This window comes from Culex quinquefasciatus, chromosome 2, assembly GCF_015732765.1.
Source record: "Culex quinquefasciatus strain JHB chromosome 2, VPISU_Cqui_1.0_pri_paternal, whole genome shotgun sequence".
Lineage (NCBI taxonomy): Eukaryota > Metazoa > Arthropoda > Insecta > Diptera > Culicidae > Culex > Culex quinquefasciatus.
Genome location: NC_051862.1, coordinates 140593324 through 140617373, shown reverse-complemented (window position 1 = coordinate 140617373; position 24050 = coordinate 140593324). Strand labels below are relative to the sequence as shown.

General features: G+C 38.8%; 2 protein-coding genes across 2 annotated transcripts; one reads left to right on the top strand and one right to left on the bottom strand.

Annotated features, from left to right (window-relative positions):
* Nucleotides 1-120: 120 nt before the first annotated feature.
* Nucleotides 121-17143, top strand: LOC6031774 (alkaline ceramidase). The gene is made up of 5 exons (XM_038251122.1): nt 121-408; nt 6588-6823; nt 15869-16125; nt 16197-16334; nt 16408-17143. Exons 2-5 carry the CDS (start codon nt 6728-6730, stop codon nt 16721-16723), a joined length of 807 nt encoding a protein of 268 aa, XP_038107050.1. The 5' UTR covers nt 121-408; nt 6588-6727; the 3' UTR covers nt 16724-17143.
* Nucleotides 17144-20592: 3449 nt separating this feature from the next.
* On the bottom strand, nt 20593-21838 carry LOC6031775 (6-pyruvoyl tetrahydrobiopterin synthase). Its single transcript, XM_038257685.1, has 4 exons — nt 21480-21838; nt 21337-21416; nt 21098-21243; nt 20593-21032 (listed from the first exon to the last, which is right to left on the bottom strand). The coding sequence occupies exons 1-4, from the start codon at nt 21542-21544 to the stop codon at nt 20796-20798; spliced, it is 528 nt and encodes a 175-aa protein (XP_038113613.1). The 5' UTR covers nt 21545-21838; the 3' UTR covers nt 20593-20795.
* Between the last annotated feature and the right edge of the window lie 2212 nt (nt 21839-24050).

The window sequence follows — 24050 nt, the reverse complement described above, 5'->3', positions numbered from 1 at the left end:
TCCCAGAAGAAACGTCAGGCGTCGCGACGCCCCTCTCTTGAATTTGGGGTTGTTGTGAAACAAATTCGCTCGTTCTCTCTTTATTTTGGTTTATTTTGCTTTTTACGCGATCTCTCTCCCCAGAACAACGCGTCAATTCGACACACACGCAATCACATCGGCCACAAGAAGAAAAGTCTGGCTCGCGGAATCGCGTGCCAAAAATATTATTCAATAATCATTACTGGGTTTATTTGATTAGCATTTTTCGTGTTTGCATCGTGAAAAAAAAGTGTTACTTGAAAAAATATTGATTAGAAATGAAGAAACGGTGACGGGTGAACGGTGTAGAGTGTTGACTGGGAATGAAATTAAATGTGGATTAATAAAAAGACGACTTCAAAGTTGACTAAATAGGTGGAAAAACAGGTAAGAAACCCGAATGTTTCGCAATTTGTTGATTTATTAAGACAAACCATTAGTTGCTATCTCGAATGCACCCCTTTGTTTGGACCTCACGAATCTGCTTGAAATTTTTCTGGGGTTGTTTGTGCATATAAAACTAGCAAAAACTAGGCCAAAATATGAGTACTTTAGGTCAACGGGAAGTGGGGCAAATCAGGACACAACATTTTATGGTTCAAAAACGTCAAACATCCAAAAAAGGCTGTGATTCAAACAACATGCAATTAAATTTCAATGCTCCAAATGCAGCTGAATTGGCTAAAAATGCAACGAAATACGGGGTGAAGCATCCTAATTGGTTAAATTTAAAGGGAGTCATTGGTATTTTAGTGAAGAAAATTTCTTTAATAACACAATTTTCAGATTCAAATAAAACAGTGTTCCATCCAGATATCAACTCGATTCGACCTGGAGCTTGTAGGGGACATCTGCAACTACTACCTGAGATTGATAACGCTTTAGAAAAGGCAGTTTAACACATAAATAGACACTTTTTCATTAAGTGTTTTTTTTTAATTGCAGGTTTATGCTCGGGGTCTCCCTTAGATACAATTTTCTGGTGATAATTTTATCATATTTGTGTTCCTGAGTCAATTTCACAATTGAACTTGCATAACAACACTATAAGAAAATTCTAACTAATCACTTGAAGTTTGTATCGTCGCCATCGTGCTAACTTGTCGTACGTGCATTTTGGGCCAAATTGAGTTAAGAACGCCATTTTGTGCAGCTCACAATGCCTCACCTTTTGACCTTCACAGATCCACAAAATTCAACAAAAACCGAAAAAAACTCCGTGCATTTTTGTCACTTTACATATGAAAGTAGTTTCAATCTTGTCGTGCTATCTTGTCACTCCATGAAAATTGATGTAAGTGCGACAAAAGGCCAAAGGGATTTCAGGCCAGGAAAGTCAGCATGCGTTTGTCGCACGTACAAGCTAGACTACCGTAAACATTTGTAATTATAACTCGGGACTCCAGCAACCAACTTCAACCAAACTTTGGGACAATGCACAGAATGGTGAGCCAAACAAAACGTGTTTGTTATTGTTTACATTGCGTGCTCTCTTTTTTGAATATTCAAGGTCAAACAATTAAACGCGTTTTTCTCGGAACGTCAAAATGGCGGGTGCGACAAGATAGCACGACTACGTCGAGTATGGGAAAATCGTCAAAATGTATGGAGAAAAGCAACTGTTTCTGTTGTTAACCTGTGAAGGGGCAATACTTATCCAATTCTTACCATTTCTCGGATGTAGAACTTTCATTAAGGGGTTACATACATGTAGAAAATCACAAAATTGCATATTACAGAAAATTCACTAAATTTACTAAAAAGATGATTTTCAATTACTCCTGAAAAAATATTTCATGACTGAACTGAGTAAGAGACGATTTAAGTTAACAATTTTGAGATGCGCAAAGCGAACTGTCAAACTTTGTGAACGTTTTTCTCTAAACAAGGAGTTGATTTACGGGTACCACGTTATCTCGAGATGGGATGGACCAAATTGGCTGAAATTTTGGGTGAAAACTCTCAAGACATATCCCGTTTGCATGACGAATTCCGATGTTGAAATTTTGCTTTTTTGTTCAATACAAAAATCAAAAACTAACGTTTTTTATATGAAAAACACAAAAATATTTTTATTTTTTTTTTAGAATTAAGTTTTTGAAAATCGGCCTTCGTCATGCACACAGGACCGGTTTAACGAGTCTTCACCAAAATTTCTAGATGATTTGGTCAAAGCACCCGTTTTTTTGAAACTGCTCACTTAAAATAGCTATATCTCAGCAATGGTACATACAAATGTCTTCATATTTATTTTGTTAACAGTTAAATGCCCTGCAAAAAGATTATAAAAAAAGTTTAAAAGTGTGCTCACACCAACCTAGGACATTTTTGACGATTCACATGTATGTAACCCCTTAAATTTGGAAAAAAATCATATTTTTTTAGGATTCTTTGTTGAAAAGCTCCCGAAAATGAACATTTTTTTCTGCGGTTCGCGGTTGACGGGCTTCGATCTAAACAAAAATCAAAAATAAATTTTTGGACGGATTTTAATTTTCAAAGGAATTAAAAAGGAGAAATCTTAAGTTTAAAAAAAAAATAATGTTTTGATTTTATTTGTTTCACTTGATTTTGCTAAATGTCTTGAACACAAGGGTCCTGACGTTCGGTTCATAGATCAGAAATTCGCGCAACCATTCGTGAGCGAACACGTCCCGCTAGCTGACAGCGCCTTGGCCAATCACCTTACCCAGCGAAACAAATACTTCGAGCCAAACATTTCATTAGGGCACAAAACCAAAAACCGCGACTCGAGAAAATCGCTTGCAAAAAGTGGACAACTTGTTTCAATTCCTATTTAAAAAAGAAGCCTGACTGTTGGTATTTTTACTGATGATACTATAAAACACATCATTATCCTCAACTCTGCTTAAATGCTTCTTAATTTTTGTTGATTTTCGCAATAAAACTCATAAATTAGGAAAATTTCGTTATTAGGCCCTTTTAACTTTCCAACTGTTGTTCAAAATTGGCCCTTTCTAAATGCAATTTCGAAGAGAGCTGAAAGGGCACTAAAGCACTGTCACCGCATTGTTGTTTGGAATGATGTTTACGGGCCCTTTTGTTTTACTTAGAAATGAGGAATTCAGTAGAAATTTTGTGAAGTTTTGTGATTGAATAGTGTAAATAAGGTACGTGAAACATAAAAATTCTTCTAAAGTGTACTGAACAGCAGCCGTGGGACCGTATTAAATATTGTTACGAAGTTTTTCTCTGCAGAAATCCTTGGTGAAAAGTAAACCAAACTTTTTTTTGAGGTGAATTAGTGTTAAGAATGCATGAAAAGTTCACTTTATAACACAAAAAGTTCCTTAAGTACGAGAAACTAACGTAAATAAAAGGGCACATTTTAAAAATTTTGAACTTTTTTTTTGGTTCGCAGTGAAAATGGTTATGTGCCCTTTTGTGTTTTTGATTTTTTCAATAGGAAATTGTTTGTTATCAATCTGATTCTTGGAGGGCATGTAGGGAGTGTACTAATGAATGGCATAGGAAAATAATCCCGAATGTTTACGTTTTGGTTTTGTGCCCTAATGAAATGTTTGGCTCGACTTCGTGAATTTCTTTGCCTAGGTACTTCGTCCGTCGACCCGAGTCACAAACGTATATTGTGTTCAGAAAGGAGAGAACCTAACACAATAGAGTTATCTACGTGCGCATGTATTGCGTGTACGTACATGAAAAAGATTGAGGTTAAATTTTGTACCGTCCAGCAAAACAAATGGCGTGCTAGTGTGCGTGAGCTCGGTCTTAGATAACTCTATTAGGTTTTACAGCGTGACGTCACGAGCGCACACGCACACACCTTTTGACTAAGACACACGTGCAAAAAATGTAAACAGTGAAGCCAAGCTGTAAATTTTCTCACCTAAAAACCGAGTCTGCGTAGATCCTAGTAAGTGCGCGGCGCTCACTTGATTAAACCATAGCCGATCGCAGACTATTTCGAGTCAGCTTTGAGCGATACATAGCGCAATCAGCCTCGCTTAGTAAAGAGAGAGAGCAAAGAGAGAACATTCAGTAGCGAACGGTAGGAAACGGTCATAGCAGTTTTTCGTCGCGTATGATTTGTGATCGCGAGTGCATGAGTCTTTTTGGAGCAATCAGCAATCATTTTCTTTTTTTCCCGTTCTTTTAAAATCAAAACAAGAATGTAGTAAATAAGTAATTAATATCCGGAAAATGTTTTGTCACACTTTGTTTCGACTCTAGAGCTAATGGTAAATAGGCAAATGAAAATATTAAAAATGAGTGCAAAAAAACATAAAACAGGAGTCGCTCAAAATCACCTCCTAAAAATAATTTAAAAAAAGGTTTCGAACAAAAAAACTGGTAGTAGAGGGTTATGTCTGGACTGTATGTAAAAACAATTATCTTTACGAACCAACGTAGGGGAAATAAACCCATTTTAAGCCTTATAAACGGTCGTGTTTGATTGATGCTGGATACTCTGGAGTTTTCCTTGAAATTTACTAAAACCAAGTACACCAACGAGTAGAGCAACTTTTGTGAACATTTCTGTTTATTGTCACTTTTACTAAAAAATTATTTTATTCCTTTTACAAGCATTTGAAAAAAATATGTCCAAAATGTATTCTAATCAAACGAATGCATTGGACCACGGCCATTTTCCTATTTTCAGCTTAGTTTTGCCTTCCTCAACTTACTGAGGAAAGGCTATAAAATCACTCGAAAAACGAAATTCTTAATTTGACATCCTAGACCCAACTTCATGTATACATATCGACTCAGAATCACATTCTGAGCAAATGTCTGAGTGTGTGGTGGGATGTTGATCAAAAAAATTTGCACTGGATTATCTCGGCACTGGCCTAACCGATTTGGACCGTATTGGTCTCCGTAAGTCGCTATTGAAAATTATAAAGTTTAGTAAAGTACTTCAAAAGTTATGCTAAAAAAACCATTCTGACAAAAGTCCGGAAGATTGTAAAAAGGGTGGTTTTTGTAAGAAACCCCGTCATGTTATACATTTTTAGAAAAATATTCGAAAAACCTTTCCAACCAGTTCAAAAGATTGAAGATCTGACAACCCTATCAAAAGTTATAAGCACTTAAGTGTTATTTATGAACTTTTTAGAGACCGGATCTAATAAATTTCGATGAAAACGTTGTCCGGATCTATCATGCGACCTGTCGATGGATAGGTGATCAAAAGACCTTTCCAAAGAGTTCAAAAGATTGAAGATCTGACAACCCTATCAAAAGTTATAAGTACATAAGTGCCCTGAATTATGAAGATCTGACTACCCAATCAGATGGTATGAATAATGAATCAAGTTGATAGAACACTAAAAGGTCCGCCGTTGTGTATCTATTTTGGATAGCATAACCCTCTGAATGTGAGGATGTGAGGAAGGCAACAACCACCTAAGGGTGGATCAAGTAACGTTTTTTTTTACTTTCACCGCTCTTTTCGGTCTGCCTAGTGCTGCCAAAATTGATGAAATTTTCAGCGAACACTCACGAAAAGTAGCATTTATAGAGAAAATTTCCTGGCAACACTGGCTCACTCCAACAGGCGCTGCTGGTGGTGTTGGTAGCCACCCTTTGTTCTTTATTTGCCTTCGCTTCTCGCTCGGTTTTCTTCAGCCTTCGATTGGAATGGGTAGTCAAAATTGAAACGTCAAAAGACTTGGCGCGTTTGTTTTTTTTTATGGCGCTTGCTAATTATTTACATTTTTCGGGATTATTTTTCAAGTGAGTGACTAAGTAATGCGGTCAAAAGAACATGTTGCCGGTAGTTGGAAGCAATTTTATATCTTAAGCGCTTTGAAATCGTTAGCGCAAGTGAATAGATATTGATGGCGGCTTTCGTTAAGCAGTTAACCTCTGATCTTGCGTGTGGATGTGTGTGCCACCAAAATGATGAGAAATGGTCTCGCAAAATAGAAATTATGATCAAAAGTGCATTAAATTTGATCTTTTTGGTTAGTAAGTGACATAAATTTGGAAAGGGTATATTTCCTCTATCTCAGATTCCATTATTAAACTGTGAGCTGTAACACGGAGAGCATGTCTTAAAATGGTCATGATCGGTGGTGTATAGTGGTTAGCGTGGTTGCCTCTTACTCCAGTTGGCCAGGGTTCAATACCAGTCAAACCTGGTGGCATTTTCGGGACTTTGTTTTTCTTCTTGTTTTACAGATGAAATAAACAAATATTGAAACTGAATACTATTCGCTTACTTTTTCAAAAGGTCCTATGTACATAGGAAAGCCATGGCGCATTGGTAGTTTTGAAAAAGTAATCTAGACTTTTTCAATTAAAAAAAGGCTTTTATTTTAGCCAAAATGGATCCATTTCAAACGAAAAGCTCTGACCCAAATCCACGGCGGCAAATCCAATTCATCTCCAAGAAAAATACCCCAAATGCCATCGCACTTTCAGCCCACCCGTGCACGGGCTACCACCTCTCGATATCAATGACCAACCCCTCTCGGGCCCAATTCCCCATTGTCTTCCATCCGATGGTGACCGTGGGAGTGCGACGAGCCATTTCCATAACTCATTCTTTTGCTTTGTTTGTTTGTCTCGGTTTCGTTCAGCTTGCCAGCATCAACTCAGCAGCCGCATCAGTTTCAGCTAGAACCGGGCCGCGGCACCACGTGTCGACCTCAGTCACAGTCAGTCAGTCAGTCAGTCTACCCATTCGCAGCAGGTCGAGCGAAAAACGACCCTTTCAACGATGACCTGGGAACATCTGGAGCGGGGCAGCTCGCCGGTGGACTGGTGCGAAGGGAACTACCTCATCTCGCCGGATATTGCCGAATTCGTCAACACGGTAAGTTGGAGCTGAAACCTGGGCTGTGGAGTTTTGGTTGAAGCCCTCGAACGGGGCGCATCAAGGTAAACCTGATCGTTAAAGCCATGTGTGTGGCACTGAACTGTGAAATTATGTGGTTTATGTGGGGTGCAGCGATCGAATGCAGGCTTCTAGATTGACTGAAAACTTATGTAATCGCGGGACCGCCGTTTCGTCACGCAGATGTAAATCGTATCAAAACGCCGAGGCAGTTCACAAATTGGACGAATGCCACAGCTCGCCGGTAAGCATGCTAGAGTTATCGCAGCGCAGAAGAGGGACCTAAAGTTGAATTTGAATAACACTGAGCTCAGTCAGATTAGTTCAAATCGTTTCCCCCTTAATGCAAACACATCAGAGCTGGCGTCGTAGAGCGAAAACAGCTGTGGCGAGCAAGGTCGGGCCAGAATGTGATGACGACGGCAGTGCAAAACTCGTGCAGCACAAAAAGACGGCACTAAACGGGGTGAAATCGATAATATCGATGCATTTTTCACCATCAACATCTGGATATGTGATGCGCTTGGGAGCCTTTTCGTTTGCTCGCTAAATGGCAAAGGGAGCTAATAATATCTGTGGTATTTTAAACCGTGTTAAGGGGAGCACGCCGGGGAAGTGTTGTTCAGACTCGTTATCACCATTTTATTGTTGACCGGTGTAGTGTGACAGTGTTGATGTTTTCAATTAGCACTTGATTATACGTGGTTATAAGAGGATTTAGCTGGATTCTAGTTATTTTAAAAGACAATTTCAAAAAAGTTTTGAACTGGTTTTAGAAATGTTATCACAAATACAAATACTTTCCTCAAACATGAATATTCTTAGACTGTTTATAATATATCCCATTACGTTTATTAAAAAAAACTACTTTTTTTACTATGGGTTGCAAACAGAGCACTTTTCCCCAAATCAGCCATTTTTTTAAATTTTGATTTGAGTTTCTCGGAAACTTTTTTTGTCTCGACTGTCTTTTGATTACACATCTAACTATGGGTCACAGGATTGATAAGGACATCATTTTCGAGCAATTCCAGCTCAAATCAGGAATTTTTCTGGTACTTTTGTACCCGACCCTCTCCGATTTCAATGAAACTTTGTAGACATCTGGAGTTTTTTTTTTTGAAAAGGACCAATAAACCAAATTTTCAGTCTTTGCTTTTTGGGTGTTTTTCAATACCCCTGACTCAAAGCGGTTCTAAAAACACCCAAAAAGCAAGAAATTTGGTTTATTGGACCTTTTAAAAAAAACTCCAGACATGTTATCCTAGGCCTATATAAGCCATTTTTGTGTATATAAAGCCAATAGTACTCGAAAATAACATTTGAGGAGGGCGTAAGGTATTTAAATATTTTTGTATTTTGTAATTTAAAAATTACTGTATCTCGAAGCCGTTGCGTCGTATCAAAAAGTGGTCAAAGACAAACTTGTAGGAAATTGGGCGGGCTTTCTGAAAAAAATACACTGAAACAAAAATACAGGCCACATCTATGAGATTTTTTGATTTATAAGTCTAAAACTTAAATTTAAAGATGATGTCACGATTTTTTTTCGTTCAAAATTTTTGAGGAAATAGCCTAAAATATTACTAAAAGACTGACGAAAAATGCAGGATGGTATGTCTCTTCTAAAAAAAATACAAAAATCATTTACTAAAACTGTTTTTTTTTTAAGTGGTCTAAACGTCAATTTTTTTTAAAACCAGTAGTGGGAATCGATTCTCCAGACAATTTTACATAAAAGTCTCCATATTGACCATTGTCCTATGTCCAATCCGTGGGAAGATACAGCGGTTTTCAAAATAAAAATGTTGAAAAAACGGTTTTTTTGTGGTTTTTGGCAATTTCTATATGACAGACTTAGTTTTTCAGTCTCGTAAATATTTTTACCGGAAAGCTCGTCCAATTTCCCATACGTTCGTCTTTGACAGCTTTTTGATTTATATCGTTTTTATATTTACGTAAGCAAATTTACTATCCTAGTTTCTACCACACTGAAAAAAATATTCTATTTTCAGTTATTAGCAATGCAATTAAGCTTATATCTGTAAGCCCTTACATCCAATTGAAATGCTGTCAAAGGCCAACTTATGGGAAGTTGGACGAGCTTTCCGGTAAAAATATTTACGAGACTGAAAAACCAAGTCTGTCATATAGAAAATGCCAAAAACCACCAAAAATCCCGTTTTTTCAACATTTTTATTTTTAAAACCGCTGTATCTTCCCACGGATTGGAAAGAGGACAATGGTCAATATGGAGACTTTTATGTGAAATTGGTTGGAGAATCGATTCCCACTACTGGTTTTCTTTTAAATTTTGACGTTTAGACCACTTTAAAAAAAACAGTTTTAGTAAATGATTTTTTATTTTTTTTTAGGAGAGACATACCATCCTGCATTTTTCGTCAGTCTTTTATTAACATTTTAGGCTATTACCTCAAAAATTTTGAACGAAAAAAAATCGTGACATCACCTTTAAATTTGAGTTTTAGACTTAAAAATCAAAAAATCTCAGATGTGGCGTGTATTTTTGTTTCAGTGTATTTTTTTTTCAGAAAGCCCGTCGAATTTCCTACAAGTTTGTCTTTGACCACATTTTGATACGACGCAACGGCTTCGAGATACAGTAATTTTTAAATTACAAAATACAAAAATATTTAAATACCTTACGCCCTCCTCAAATGTTATTTTCGAGTACTATTGGCTCCATATACACAAAAATGGCTTATATAGGCCTAGGATAACATGTCTACAAAGTTTCATTGAAATCGGAGAGGGTCGGGTACAAAAGTACCAGAAAAATTCCTGGTTTGAGCTGGAATTGCTCTTCATAAAAATTTCTGAGATTCGGCTTCAAAAAAGTGTATAATGATCACTTATGTGCTCATAACTTTTGATAGGGTTGTCAGATCATCAATCTTTTGGACGCGTTGGAAAGGTCTTTTGATTATTCATCCAACGATGGATCGCATGACAGATCCGGACAACGTTTTCATCAAAATATCTGAGATCCGGCCTCTGAAAGGTGTATAAAAAACACTTAAGTACTTATAACTTTGGATAGGCAATTTTCAATTCTTTTTTAACCAACTCTCCAAAATAAAGGAGAAAGGGGGGCTGTAATTGAATTTATAAGTGCTGAAATGCCATGCTGACCCCTGTCTTATGAGTTGTATATTTCAGTAAAAAGTTCGCGTAAATCTTTGTCGAGACATGATATATTCAGCAACATAATTATTAGGCTTAGTGATTTTTCACGCTAAAAAATTGCAAATTTCACGGGGACCTTAATTTTAAAACACCAAATTTCACGGAAATTTCGCGGAACGTGAAAAATGTTAAAATAACTATCAAAATCTTTTGTTAAACATACAGAAACTACTTTTTTGCTTAATTATACATTGTTTTCAATAAACATAAAAATTCTTAACGTTCAACGTGGCACTAAAAAAACTTTTAGTAATTTAAAAAAAATCCACTTGGTTTATGGATGGGCTCTATATCTACTTTGAAACTAAAATGTAGGGCATGCAAATTATCATTTATTGAGCTGCTTTTTTAATGTTCGACTAATATAGCTAAACAGTTTTCGCTGATTTGCTACTATTATATCCTTTACATTTTATTGAAATTCATATCAAAGCCAAATTCAACAAAACAACTTTAACTTTTTTATGGCATTTTGCCCAGTTGAACATATTTTTAGAGTTTTCATCGCACTTTTCAGAAACTAAATTTAAAATCGATAGGCAAAAGTAATTTATTCTGTAACGAAATCTTCAAAATTTTATTCAAATATTTAAATATCGTGAAAATTAAACAGGTGAAATTTTCTTAAAGGTGACTTTAAAGATAAAAAAACTGAATAGAAAAAAAAACTTACTAATAAATATTAATTTAATGTTGAATAACCAAGCATGAATCTTTTAACATCTTTTAAAATTAATGAAAATATTGCTAAATTAATTTAGTTTCCTAAGTAAAATTAATGAAATATTTTATAGAGTATCAAATAAAGAGCAATCTATTTTCTCAATATGTTTCCTTGCTCTGACGAATTAATTTTTTTCTATCTATTTTTTTGCTCCTCCGTTTACTCATTGACCGGAGGAAAAAGGAAAGACGACTTCTTTCACTGAATGTTACTTTAAAAAAATGTTAAAAAATCAATAAAATTTAAAGAAAAAACTGTGCAATCTTTAAAAAAATATCACAATTCACTTATTTAATCGATTTCAACATGTTTCGGTTGAAAAAGACAGAGTTTGTAAAAAAATACGTGAATATTTTTTTTCATTGACTGATTTTTGTTAACATCGTTTAAGTTTTCGCAGCATTCACTTCTTAGTAAATGTTGTATCAATTTCATGTTAATGTTGGTTTTGCTAACATTTTTTTAAATGGTTCATATCACATTTTTAAATTGAAACTAATAAAATTTAAGTATTTTTATGAATGAAATTTTGATTATATTATTATTTTTTCATATCACATTTTACAATTGAAAACTAATAAAATTTAAGTCTTTTGTGAATGAAATTTTGATTATATTATTATTTTAAAGAATTGGTCTGAGAAAAAATGATAAATTTCACGGGATTTCGCGGAAATCTTCAAATTTCACGAATTTCACGCTGTCCGCGAAATCGTGAAAATTCACTAACCCTAATAATTATTACAGAATTTTTTCCAGAAGAGACGCAGACACTGCTTAAGCAATGTAGCAACCGGGCGACTCGGCCTTTGAGGTTATGCAAAAATCACCCTTTTTGTAGCTACAAAAAAAACTTTTTCATGGAATAACTTCAAAAGTACTTCACTAAACAGAATAAAATTCAATAGGGTCTTAGGGGACCCCAAAACGAACAGAATAAGGCGGATCCGGCCAAAATCGGTTCAGCCAGCTCTGAGATAATCGTGTGGAAAAAAAATCATGTCTACACACATCCCCACAGACAATTGTTCAGAATTTGATTCTGAGTCGATAGGTACACGTGAAGGTATATCTAGGAGGTGTATTTTAGAAGTTCATTTTTCGAGTGATTTTATAGCCTTGCCTCAGTGAGGTGAGGAAGGCAAAAAGTTATCACGCAATGTAAACAACAACAAACTCGTTTCGACCAATCTGTTCATTGTCCTGAAGTTTGGTTGAATTTGGTTGCTGGAGTCACAAATTATAATTACAAATGTTTACGGTAGTCGAGCTTGTACATGTGTCAAACGCGTTCTGACCTGAAACCCCTTTGGCCAGGTGTCGCACTTACATAAATTTTCAGGGTGTGTCAAGTTACCACGCCAAGATTGAAATTTCTTTCATATGAAGAGCGACAACAATGCACGGAGTTATTTCGGGTTTTATTGAATATATCAGGATTGAAATCGAATTTTGGGGATCTGTGGAGGTCAAAAGGTGATGCATAAATAACTCCTTTATTTGTTATTTGTTATTTATTTGGACACCAACAGGCTCGGGCCCCAATGGTGTTTTACCTTACAAACTAATACATAAATTAACGTCTAAAGAACAACAAGAATTTCCTTTTGATAACATCACGAGACAAGTTAAAATCGAACAAAGAAGCGACAAAATTAAACGCCCGGTGTAGCCCTGTCAGTGCACTGTACATTGCATAATTTGTTTGACGGATAGGGACACGTAGGAATGGGGAGTTCCGAAAAGTCCGAATGGGGGCGAAAATGTTCAATCCACGGAGAATGGCCGGACACTGCACTCTCGAGGTCAAAACGTCGGCAACTAGGAGTGATCGGCACACATTTCGTCGTACTGCTAGCGTGTCCAGGTTGATCAGCTCACAGCGACTTTCGTAGCTGGGCAGTCGGAAGGGATCCCGCCAGGGTAGAGATCGAAGGGCATATCGGATGAATCTTCGCTGCACACTCTCGATTCGCGCTACGCTGTTCTCGTAGTAAGGACTCCACACAGAACAGCAGTATTCTAGTGTGGAACGGACCAACGCACAATAAAGTGCCTTCAAACAGTAGATGTCAGTAAAGTTTTTGGCTGTACGGAAGACAAAACCAAGTTGCCGCGATGCTTTGGAGACGATGTAGGAGATGTGCTGCTTGTATGTCAGCTCCGTGTCGAGGAGCACACCCAGATCCTTAACGCAGTTCTCACGAGGAATTGAAGTGCCGCAAATCTGGTACTCGAACTTAATCGGGTTGCGTTTTCTGGAAAAAGAGATAACGGAGCATTTGGTTGGATTAACGACCATTCGGTTAATTTTGCACCATTCCGCGAAGTTGATCAGCTGTTGTTGGAGAACTTGAGCGTCAGATGCATTGTCAATCCGGCAGTAGATTTTCATGTCGTCCGCGTACGACAGGCGTGGAACCGAGATAGAATGGATACAGTCGTTGTAGTACAGCAGGAATACAAGTGGTCCCAAGTGACTGCCTTGTGCAATTCCCGAAAAGGCTTCAAAGACAGCGGACAGCCAATCACCGATCTTGACGCTAATTTTCCGGCCGGTTAGATAGGATTGAAACCAACGCAGGAGAACCCCACCGATTCCCATTCTTTCCAGCTTTGCGATTGCAATAGAATGGTTCAGCTTGTCAAATGCGGCCGACAGGTCGGTATACACCGCGTCGGTCTGCGATTTGGCGGTGAAACTATCGGTCACGAATGTCGTAAAAGTGAGCAGATTCGTCGTGGTTGACCGCGAAGGCATAAAACCGTGCTGGTCGTCGCTGATAAGGTTCTTGCAGAAGAAAAACACCGGATCCATGACCGCCAGCTCGAAGAGTTTCGAAGTGGCGCACAGTGCTGAAATCCCGCGATAGTTGTCTGCGTTCCGTTTGTCCCCTTTCTTGTGCACCGGAAACATATATGCGTGCTTCCAGAGTTTTGGGAAGGAGCCGGTGGAGAGGGACAGACTGAAGAGATGTGCGAGAGGATCTAGAAGCCCGTCGATACATTTTTTCAGGACGATCGATGGAACTCCGTCCGGACCTGCAGTGTTGGATGACTTCAGTTTGGTTGCGGCTTCCAGAATCTGCGAGCGATCGATTGTGATGCGGTTCAGGGCCAGCCCGTTTGGAAGGACATTGTTGGCAGCAGCGGTGATTTGTTGTTGTGACAGATCTTCTTGTGTGAACATGCTCGAAAATTTTGCGGCAAACAGCTGGCAGATGTCCTCCGTATTCGAAGCTGTCTTGTCGCCAAGGAACATCGACGACGGCAGCCCGATTTCCTTCCGCTGCTCATTGATGTATTTCCAGAATCCTTTCGGATTGGACTTAAGCTTCTTTTGGGTACGTACTTCGTGATCGGCATGACACTGTTTGCTCATCCTTTTGTAGCAGCTGTTGAGTCGCACGTAGTAGTTGTGCAATGGTAACGTTCGATGTTTTGAGTACTTTTTCAGTGCCGACCTCTTAGCAGCCTTGACTCTCCTAAGTTCGCTGGTTTGCCATGGAACACGGGCGTTCGTAACTGGTTTCTTCGGGACGTGTCTGTCGATGACATAGCCGATAATATTGGTGAAGGTCTGCACAGCATCGTCAAGATTGTCCTTGTCAAGTGTGTTCTCCCAGTCAATGCTCCGAAGTAGTTCTAGCATGCTGGGAACGTCGGATTTGCGATAGTCATAGCGGACTTCACAAACAATGGGCGTAAATTCGCTGGCTAAATGAACAGGCAAAGATAGGTGCAGCGGTGGATGGTGCCGGACATCCTTGACTAGCGGTGCCGGGGCGATGGCTATCGGGGGTGCAATATCTGGGCAGCTGACGAAACAAAGGTCTAACAGCACATTGTTTTCGTTCGGGAACTGGTTGATCTGCTGCAGAAGTGCGCTGCTATAGTTGTCTAGGAACTCTGTTACGTGCAAGGTCTGGGTTGAGAGTTCGGGATCAGCATACAGGAAACCATCCCGGCTTGGCCGCCATATCAGTCTGGGCAAGTTGAAGTCGCCGAGAATGACTAGCTCATCGTAGGGACGTGCCATTGAAGAGACTGTTGAAACCGAAGACGAGTTGATTTCAAATACGCTTGCGTTGTTGGTTTGGTCGGGAGGGATGTAAACAACGCAGATGTAGACGGTATGGTCAGCAAGATCGATGGCGACCCAAACTTGCTCAACGCACTTCCACTCGTCCGATGAAACGATTCGCGCGTTGAGTCCCTGCCGAACTGCGATAGCTACTCCCCCACCGTCTTTCTTCTGGCTGTTGATAAACTGCTCGCGATCACATCTGAAGACCTCGTACCCGTTGCCGAAGACTTGACTCGATAGCGTGTTGTTCTTTAACCAGGTTTCCGTCACCGCGATTACGTCGTAAGAGATAGCGGAGCACGCGAGACGGTACTCGAGAGCCCGTGTGTTCATGCCTCCGACGTTCTGGTAGTATATGTTGAGTAAATTCATGTTTAACAACATGAATAACTGTCAGCGCACACAGAAAAAAAATCAGTTCCAAAAATTGTGAACAAACGTTCAGAAAATTGTGAACATACAAAAAAGTGTTCAAATTTTATGGTACAATTTTGGTAACAGATTTTGTATTCGTTATCCAATATATTTTTCTATGGAAATGATCTATTCGCGAAAAGATAAACGATTGTCATCAAGTTATAATTACTTGCTTATTTCTGATGAACTCAAAAATCTGACAAAATAAAATTAGGGCCTCAGCGTTGCTAGACGGTCAATGAATTATTCAATTTTGATTTTTTTAATTTTCACTTATTTTTTTCGAGTTTAATAACTCAGGGTAACTGGGTCTCGTGGCGCAGGGGTAGCGGCTTCGGCTGCCGATCCCGATGATGCTATGAGACGCGGGTTCGATTCCCGCCTTATCCACTGAGCTTCTATCGGATGGTGAAGTAAAACGTCGGTCCCGGTTTCTCCTGTCTCGTCAGAGGCGCTGGAGCAGAAATCCCACGTTAGAGGAAGGCCATGCCCCGGGGGGCGTAGTGCCAATAGTTTCGTTTTAACTCAGATTAATATTTACAAATATACAGTAAAACTTCAAGCAGACAATCACAAACCCTTTCCACAGGTCAGCAACATCCTCTTCCTGGTAGGCCCTCCGTTCCTCATCTATCTGTTCAAGGACTATGGGCGGTTCATCCAGCCCGCCATTCACATGATCTGGATCCTGCTGATTGTGGTGGGCCTCAGCTCGGCGTACTTCCACGCCACGCTCAGCTTGCTTGGCCAGCTACTGGACGAGCTTACCATCCTGTGGGTGTTTATGGCCACGCTCAGTCTATTCTGCCCCCGGAGACACTTCCCGCGGGTTTTCAAGCACTCGAGGTAACTTTTTAGTAGTACATACCTGCCTAGTTGATTTAAGCCGGGATTAACCTTTGAAAATTTTGTTGTAGAAAACGGTTCTGTATCTCGATGTCGGTGTTTTCCCTGACGGCCACGGCCCTTTCCGTGTGCTACCCGGCTATCAACGCGTTCGCCTTGATGCTGTTGGCCATCCCCGCCACGTACCTTCTGTACAAGGAGCTTCAGATGTAAGTTTCGCCGGATTCTCGGGGTTTATATCCGAAAAAAAAAAAAACTAATTTACAAGTAACCATTTTTTAGCGTCCAAGATAAGCGCGTGTACCGGTTGGGAGTGCGAAACACCACCATCCTGATGTTGGCCATCGTTTGCTGGATCAATGATCGGATGTTCTGCGACGCCTGGTCCCGGGTCAACTTCCCGTATCTGCACGGCTTTTGGCACATCCTGATCTTCATCTCGGCGTACACGGCTTGCGTGCTGTTTGCGTACTTTTTCGTCAGTGACGAACGTCCCGAGAGTCGGCCCCAGCTCAAGTATTGGCCGCATAACGCCTTTGAGCTGGGCGTGCCGTACGTGTCCATCAGTTGCTACAAAAAGCTCAACGATGACATCTAATTGGGTTGGGGTGCTCCAGAAGTAGTACAAAAAGTCACCGATTAACGCCATTGCGATAGTAAACCAAAAAGAGTCACGGAAACAAGAAATGTTTGAGTCGAATCTCACTAGTGACAATCTGGAAACGGGTTGTCTGTTTTTTTTTAGTTTCATTGAGTAAATTCGATTGGAAAGGGTCCTTTTAATAATAGCGTAGAAGTAGCATTCCCTTACACTTCTTTTATTTTTTTTCGAATTTAGAAAAAGGTTTGGCCTAAGCAAAGTGATAACGAAACCTTTATTTTATGATTTTATTATTTATTTACATCAGAAACGCTTGAGTGTAATCAGCTTGAAATTAATATAGTATATTTTACGTTTATAGATTTTAGCGAAAGTTTCTCATAATGTTGAAAGCAATTAAATAGAGATAAAAAAAAACGAATGATTCTTTCAACTAATATTCCGAAAGCCTTCATAAGTAGATCAATTTAGATATTCTTTATATTGTCAATTAAGAGGTAAATTAGTCCTAGGCTGAAAAGTATCTCCGTTTTTTTTGGGACAAGGCAGATCAAACCAACGCGCGCGTCATGTGCGCCAATTGTAGAGGTAACCATACCAGCAACTACTGTGGATACATTGCGTGGAAAATCCGCCTCGAGTAGTAGAAAACAGGCTCAGCAAGAAGTCACCGGTGAAGATCTCCGGAGTTCGTTGCTCTCGCGGGGGAGATGATGAAGCGGTTCCGAAACTGCCGGAACAGTTCCTGGCCATTGCGGGAACAGATGATTGAGCACGTTGACAAAAGATAAAAGGATCTGTGATCTAGTTTAAGCTTCTGCTTCTACCATTAAAATCGAAGATCGATGTTTTGCTAAAAATGGATATTAATCGGTTAATCACTGGATATTTTTTTTGTAAAGAGAAAACTTTTTTAGTATTTTTGATTGATTTACAAATGAACAGATTGGGACCATTCATAAACCACGTGGACACTTTTTTGAGAATCTGTGGACACTTTTTCTGGCACTGTATTTCTCATTTAAAAAAAAACCAGCAAAGCAATGTAAAATTCCCTTAATTCCTCGATATTTTCTCTTGCTTGATCTTTCGCTCGACGGTCACCTTGGATTCTTTTTGCTTTAAAAATCTCTTCCAGTTGTGAATATTTTTGCTTTCTCATGGCTTGCGTAGACATTAGGGTGGCTTGTAGTTGTATAGGAAAACTTAAAAATTTACCTATTCAATCAGAACAGGCAAAATTTGAGAGCGATTGGGTTTGTCCCGGCTTTCTGCAAAGTGACTCAAATTTGTATGGATACTTGTATGGGAAAACCCTTTTTTTGCATTTGATTATTATAATTTAAAATTTTCACTGAATTTAGAACTAAAACCGTAGAAGTATAGTCCTGAATGTCCTATAAAACTTTCGGAAGGAAGTATGGTCCTATCTAGCTTCTTCAAAAGATACAGAATTTTTAAAAGAGGCATTTCAAAATAAGTGCTGAAAATTTTATATTTCTTGCCAACACTGCCAGTACTTTGGTAGATATTTCAAAATCTTAAATTTTAACCTAATAAGGAAGCAAGCGATTAAAATGGTGTCTTAGGAAAAGTTGTTGTATGTGTGGCTTTCATTTAAAATTATTGACATGCAGGGTGACACACCTACAGGGTGTCAACCAAGCAGACGTGCATCCGCTCTAACTCCACTTTTAGAAGAACTTGTTTGGCATTTCGCGTAGATGATTCCCAGCATGTTGTGCCAGTGATTAGAATACACTAATTAGGGGGAGAGGGGGTAATATGCACCCCCTAAGGGAAAACTGTGATTTCTCAACCATTACTGTGGAATAATTTTGTTCGATGTTCTAAAACAACTATTATTCTTCGTCATCCATGTGAAAAAAGTCTTAAAAAACCTCAAAATTGTTCAAAAATATCAAATTTCTAAAAACATTTTTGATTCATTTCAAACAACCATGCGGGGCAATATGCACCGCAACATTGGGGCAAAATGCACTACAACAACGGGGCAAAATGCACCGCAACATGGGGCAAAATGCACCGGGTAAAATCAGTTTTCACTAGTCACCACTAGATGACACCGCTGTTTTTACAAAGGAGCTTCAAAGCGGTGCATTTTGCCCCGACCACGCTTTTTGCAGAAAATTAAATTAAAAATGCATTTTTTGATGTTTTTGGACTCATCTATCTACAGAATAAGGAAGATTATGGCAAAAACTATAAACCTCAACACTCACAATATCAATAAATGCTTTTTATATTGTCCAAAAATCATAATGAAAGTTCAATGAAAATTAGATGAAAACACAACATTTTAAAGTTTTGCAAATAACTTGAGCTGTTTTGATACTGCGATGCTCAAATTTTTCCAGCATGGTTTAGCAATGTTAAGCTTCCAATTTTTTTGATTTTTACCCCGGAAAATTCTTCCAAAAACCGAGAAAAGCAGGGGTGCATTTTGCCCCGGTGGTGCATATTACCCCCTCTCCCCCTAAGCTAATCTCATAAGCTTTGAAAAATGTTTGCAACGGCCTAATAAAAAAAAAATCGGAAATTTATTCTGCGCATGGGTAAATTGGACTAAAACTAATTCTTCAAACATTTTATTTAGTTTAATGTAAATATCAACATAAATGTGTCGAACCAACAAATGCAAATAGTAATTTTTATGTAAAACTGTCTGATGTTTCTGATAAAAATACTTTTAAATTTTTGAAATCTGACCTAACATTTCTTGATATAATTTTCAAAAGGTCCTATCTGCATAGGAAACCCATTACTAGTGGGTTGTTTTGAAAATGTACTATAGATTTGAAGACGTTCAACGTCTTTTAACCCTTTCAAGCCTGAATTTTCAACAAATATTGTTATAGTTAATGATGTGAAAATTATTCCATACGAATATTATAGACTAGTTTTGGATTTTTTTATTTTTAGGTCCTATATCATCAGGCCTGAAAGGGTTAAAGCGGAAGCGTGTCCCGAACAACCCTCCAAAATTTGGGAGCGATTGGTTAAGCCAACGATTGGTGCAAAGGGAAACCTGAATTTACAAAATTTATGTATTATTATTTTCTGAAGCTAACACCGTAGAAATATAGGGGAACAGCATCTAATTCCAGCGTGCCTCTAATGTTGGCAGGTCAGAAATTTGACATTCAATTAAAGCTAATGAAAAGCGTTTTAAATCGAATGATAAATAGCTCAATAAGGAGTGAGCAAGCAAGTTTCTATCAAAAGTTTTACAAAATTAGTTGTTGAAATGGTGAAAATCAGCAAATTGGATGGAGTTAGGAGCGAGTGCTTAACCTGCCAAACATACGAGAATTTCCCCTAGCCCTGGATGTCCTGAACAACTCCTCCGAAGACGGTATGGTGCTAAAGTGCGACACAAAAATGATACAGAGTTTTCAAAAGTAGTGTATAGAAATAATTAGTGAAAATCACATTTTCTGCCAAAATTGCCAAAGGAACCATGAAATACAAAACAAACATGATTGTTCTTATATTTTGATGAACCTTACGTAAAATCGTTATGAAGAAATGTTTAGAAGACATTATTTAGTTAAGTTGCACCCCAATTCTCCAAATATATTATGGCTTTCGAAAGTTTCCCCTTGACTTGGCAGTGTTGGCAAAAAGCATGATTCTTGCCGAGTTTTCCGAAATGTCTGTCAATCGAGCGTTCAAGCAAGCACCATGCTATCTCCGGGTGAGTTGTTCAGGACCTCCAGAGCTGATGAAATACAGATGTTCTAAATTTCTAAATATGTAGAACGATTACAGTTTAATTAAATGAGCCATTTAGGGGACATTTCAAGTCACACTATTTAGAATAACCTAAAAACAAACAAACTTGATTCTTCACCGAAAGTCATTGCATTGGAATTGCATCAATTTATTTGCGCACGAAAAAGAAGAACAACATTTCAAATAACAAACCAATCATCAATACATAAGTCTTTCCAGTCCATTTTCTCGCACCGTCGCTTCTGTTCGCCCTCATTGCACCTAGCAAGGTATGGCTCGTAATCGTAACTCCCCTACCGACTCTACCTCGTGCTTAGCTGTCCGAGTCCGAAGACATGCCGGCCGCCGCATTCTGATGGTCATTGCTCTGGTGGTGATGGTCGCTGTTGTGGTCATGGTAGTGGTTGCTCGCGTCGAACTTCTGGCCCCTGTACACGACCGAGTTCTTGTCCGTCTCGTGGATTTTGACCTCGTACAGCAGCTCCGGCTTGGCCATCACCAGCTTGAGGGCGTCCCAGATGAAGAACGCCACGTTCTCGGTGGTACTTGGCTGGGTTTAGAACGGAGGAAGTTGGTTAGTTTGTGTTTTTAGCTTAACTGTGTTGATTTTGTTACCAAGTTTTTGAAGTACGGCACGTCCTTGTCCAGGTTGAGGTGGTCCAGCTTCTTCATGATGGTTTGGTCCATGTATTGCTTCAGATCGGTGATGTTCATTACCATTCCAGTTTTAGGATCCACTGGGCCTCGTACGGTGACCTCGACTGTGAATCGTTTCAATTGAAGCCGGTAAATTGGCAGGATGATTCAATTAATAAGCAATCATAATATGTGTAAACTTTGAATACTGTTCGTACCGTTATAGTTGTGACCGTGACCATTTGGGTTGTTACACTTGCCGTACACTTGACGATTTGCTTCCTCGCTGAGAAAGGGACTGAAACAAGATATTGTATTAATTTAAGACGCAAAACAAACTTAATTTATTTCTAATCCAAACCTATGTAAACGATGACAAGCACTGAAGCACTCCTTTCGTGTCAAATACATCAGCGGAAGAGACATCACTTCAAACACCTCAGTCCAAACTATTCGATAAAAATTGAATACTTTTTGTCACTTTCGCACAAACTCTTCAAACTTTCTAGCACAACACTAACTTGTTGCACTCGAGAGACCTTTCTCATCTGTGTCTGACTGCCTGCCTGCCGTCTGTATCCAACATCCAGAGAGTCTGCTGGAGGCCAACACCAACACATACCCGTTCATATCAGCCGGTGTGGAATGAATGAAGTGTGGGCAAAAAATCGGCAACAACAGTTCTGCCTTTGGAACACATTTCGAAGCGGCTTTAGCGGCCAAAGAATCAACAAGAGCAAACACTTATAAAACGCACATGTTTTGGTCGGCGATGGTACCAATACCAATGCTATCGATTTCAAATACTTTTAGGCGCATGCGTGTTTCAAGTGGTTGAGGGGTATTTCATGCACGTATTTCTTCAGTGACGTTGAGTCGAACAGGAGATTTTTTCAAACCATTGAATAACAACACAGCCCTTTCATGAAACATTAAAAACACAAGCTAGACACAAAAAAAAGATTACATAATCAAAACAAAAGCACAACATCCACATACAAACAATACTCCGACAGAAATAGGCGAAATTCTCGTATGTTTGGCAGGTTAAGCACTCGCTCCTAACTCCATCCAATTTGCTGATTTTCACTATTTAAACAACTAATTTTGCAAAACTTTTGATAGAAACTGGCTTGCTCACTTCTTATTGAGCTATTTATCACTCCATTTCAGTTGAAAACGCTTTTAATTAGCTTTAATTGAATGTCAAAGTTCTGACCTGCCAACATTAGAGGCACGCTGGAATTAGATGCTGTTCCCCTATTTGAATAAACCCTTCAAATTGAACATGATGAAAAACTGCTCTGACCATTTCCACACCAAAAAAGCAAAGCAATCCACTTAAACGACCCCCGGGTCTTTTGTGGGCTCTGTTGCTCATTTCTAGGCGCCTGAAGGTTATGTGTGGTGAGTCACCCAAAACATCTTTTACGCAAATGGACCGACGTTGTACTTGCCCCCCTCTCACTTCCACACCAATCGTTACAGAATACTCTCTCTTTGCTCTCCCTATCACTCCAATCGGGTAGTACAGCGCCAAAGCTGATTCGAAATAGTCTGCGTTCGGCTTTGTTTTGATCGTTTACCAAACTGCTTAAAATCAATTTTCAATTTTGTTAATAACACAATATCGAAGACCACAGATGGAATAATCGCAAAAAAAATCATCGTCGCTTGCAAACTTTCTTCACCCTTTCGGGGGGAGGCGAAACACGCAAAACAAAATCGCTCCCGAACTTCTCAAAGAAAATCAATCAGCTGTTGATTTTTTGTGAATCACCTTGACGTTACACCTGCAAGTTTAGTAGAGAAATAGATGTTTCGCCGATGATGATGATTTTTTTGAGTTTCTTTTTATCGATCTTACAGGCGCGAGAGAAAATCATGTTTCGTTCCGATTTTTTCTCTTGATGAGCGTAAAAAGATTTTCTTTTGATGATGATATTGATGATTCTTCCACCGCTGTCAAAGACTCAAAGTTTGGGTGAACCTTGGACTGGGCCGACGGAACACGAGACCGGAGGAGAATAAAAGACGATCGCGTTCTAAAGCTACCAGTGTTGAAAATCTGACGACTATGATTAGTTTTGCGATTAATCGCTGCCTGTAACACCTCACGAATAAGACTGCTGAGAATAATCTTTATTCTCAAATTGCCACGACTAGGTGTCATTCGTCGAGTGTACCTCCGCTGATTATAACAACCCATGACTGCTGGTGTTAAATGGGGAAAATTATAATCAGATCGCAGCAAGTTGACGACTAAACCCAATCATTCACATTTTTATTCGTCTCTAGCACAGCCAGCGATCAAGTGCTAGTCGGGAAAGAAGTGATCAAAGCATACTCAGAGGGCCTTTCTTCAGGCAATCGTTATTCGCTCGAAGTGATTTTTTTTCAACCTTGAAAGCTACTGTTTATTTTAGAGGTGGGCAAAAAAAGAGCGAGCCGCTCAAAGAGCCGGTTATATGAAAAGAGCGAACGAACCGTGGCTCACAAAAAAAGAATCGCGGTTCTTTTTTATACTTCGGTTTAAGATGGCATGATTTTTGTTGTGAATAAACTGAATTGAATTGAAAAGGCATTTTCAAATATTTCAAAGCATATAAAAATTAATCCCAAAAATAAATGATTTTCAAAACAAAAAAAAATCATTGTACAACTGATTGTACATTATAGTTTTACCGGAATACAAATTTGAGCATTTCAAATTGCAGAATTTGTAAAATATTACAAAAAATCTACTCAATAGTTTAGAGATTTTGGAAAATATATATCCTTTTGTCCGATTAAACTTTAGTGTTTATTGAAAAGAGATCATACCAAGACCTATGGTTTTCGAGGGCATCTTCTCGTTTTAATTTTAATTTTTTGCCAACCAAATAATTTATAAAAGTCCAATGTAAAATAACTTATAAAATCACACGATTCT

Bases quoted from the DNA above. Each gene is read 5' to 3' on its own strand.
- LOC6031774 (XM_038251122.1), top strand. From the start codon at position 6,728: ATGACCTGGGAACATCTGGAGCGGGGCAGCTCGCCGGTGGACTGGTGC. The intron at 16,126-16,196 runs GTAACTTTTTAG...ATTTTGTTGTAG, and splicing joins CGGGTTTTCAAGCACTCGAG to AAAACGGTTCTGTATCTCGA. The intron at 16,335-16,407 runs GTAAGTTTCGCC...ACCATTTTTTAG, and splicing joins CTGTACAAGGAGCTTCAGAT to CGTCCAAGATAAGCGCGTGT.
- LOC6031775 (XM_038257685.1), bottom strand. From the start codon at position 21,544: ATGTCTCTTCCGCTGATGTATTTGACACGAAAGGAGTGCTTCAGTGCT. The intron at 21,417-21,479 runs GTTTGGATTAGA...ATCTTGTTTCAG, and splicing joins GCTTGTCATCGTTTACATAG to TCCCTTTCTCAGCGAGGAAG. The intron at 21,033-21,097 runs GTAACAAAATCA...TTCTAAACCCAG, and splicing joins TGCCGTACTTCAAAAACTTG to CCAAGTACCACCGAGAACGT.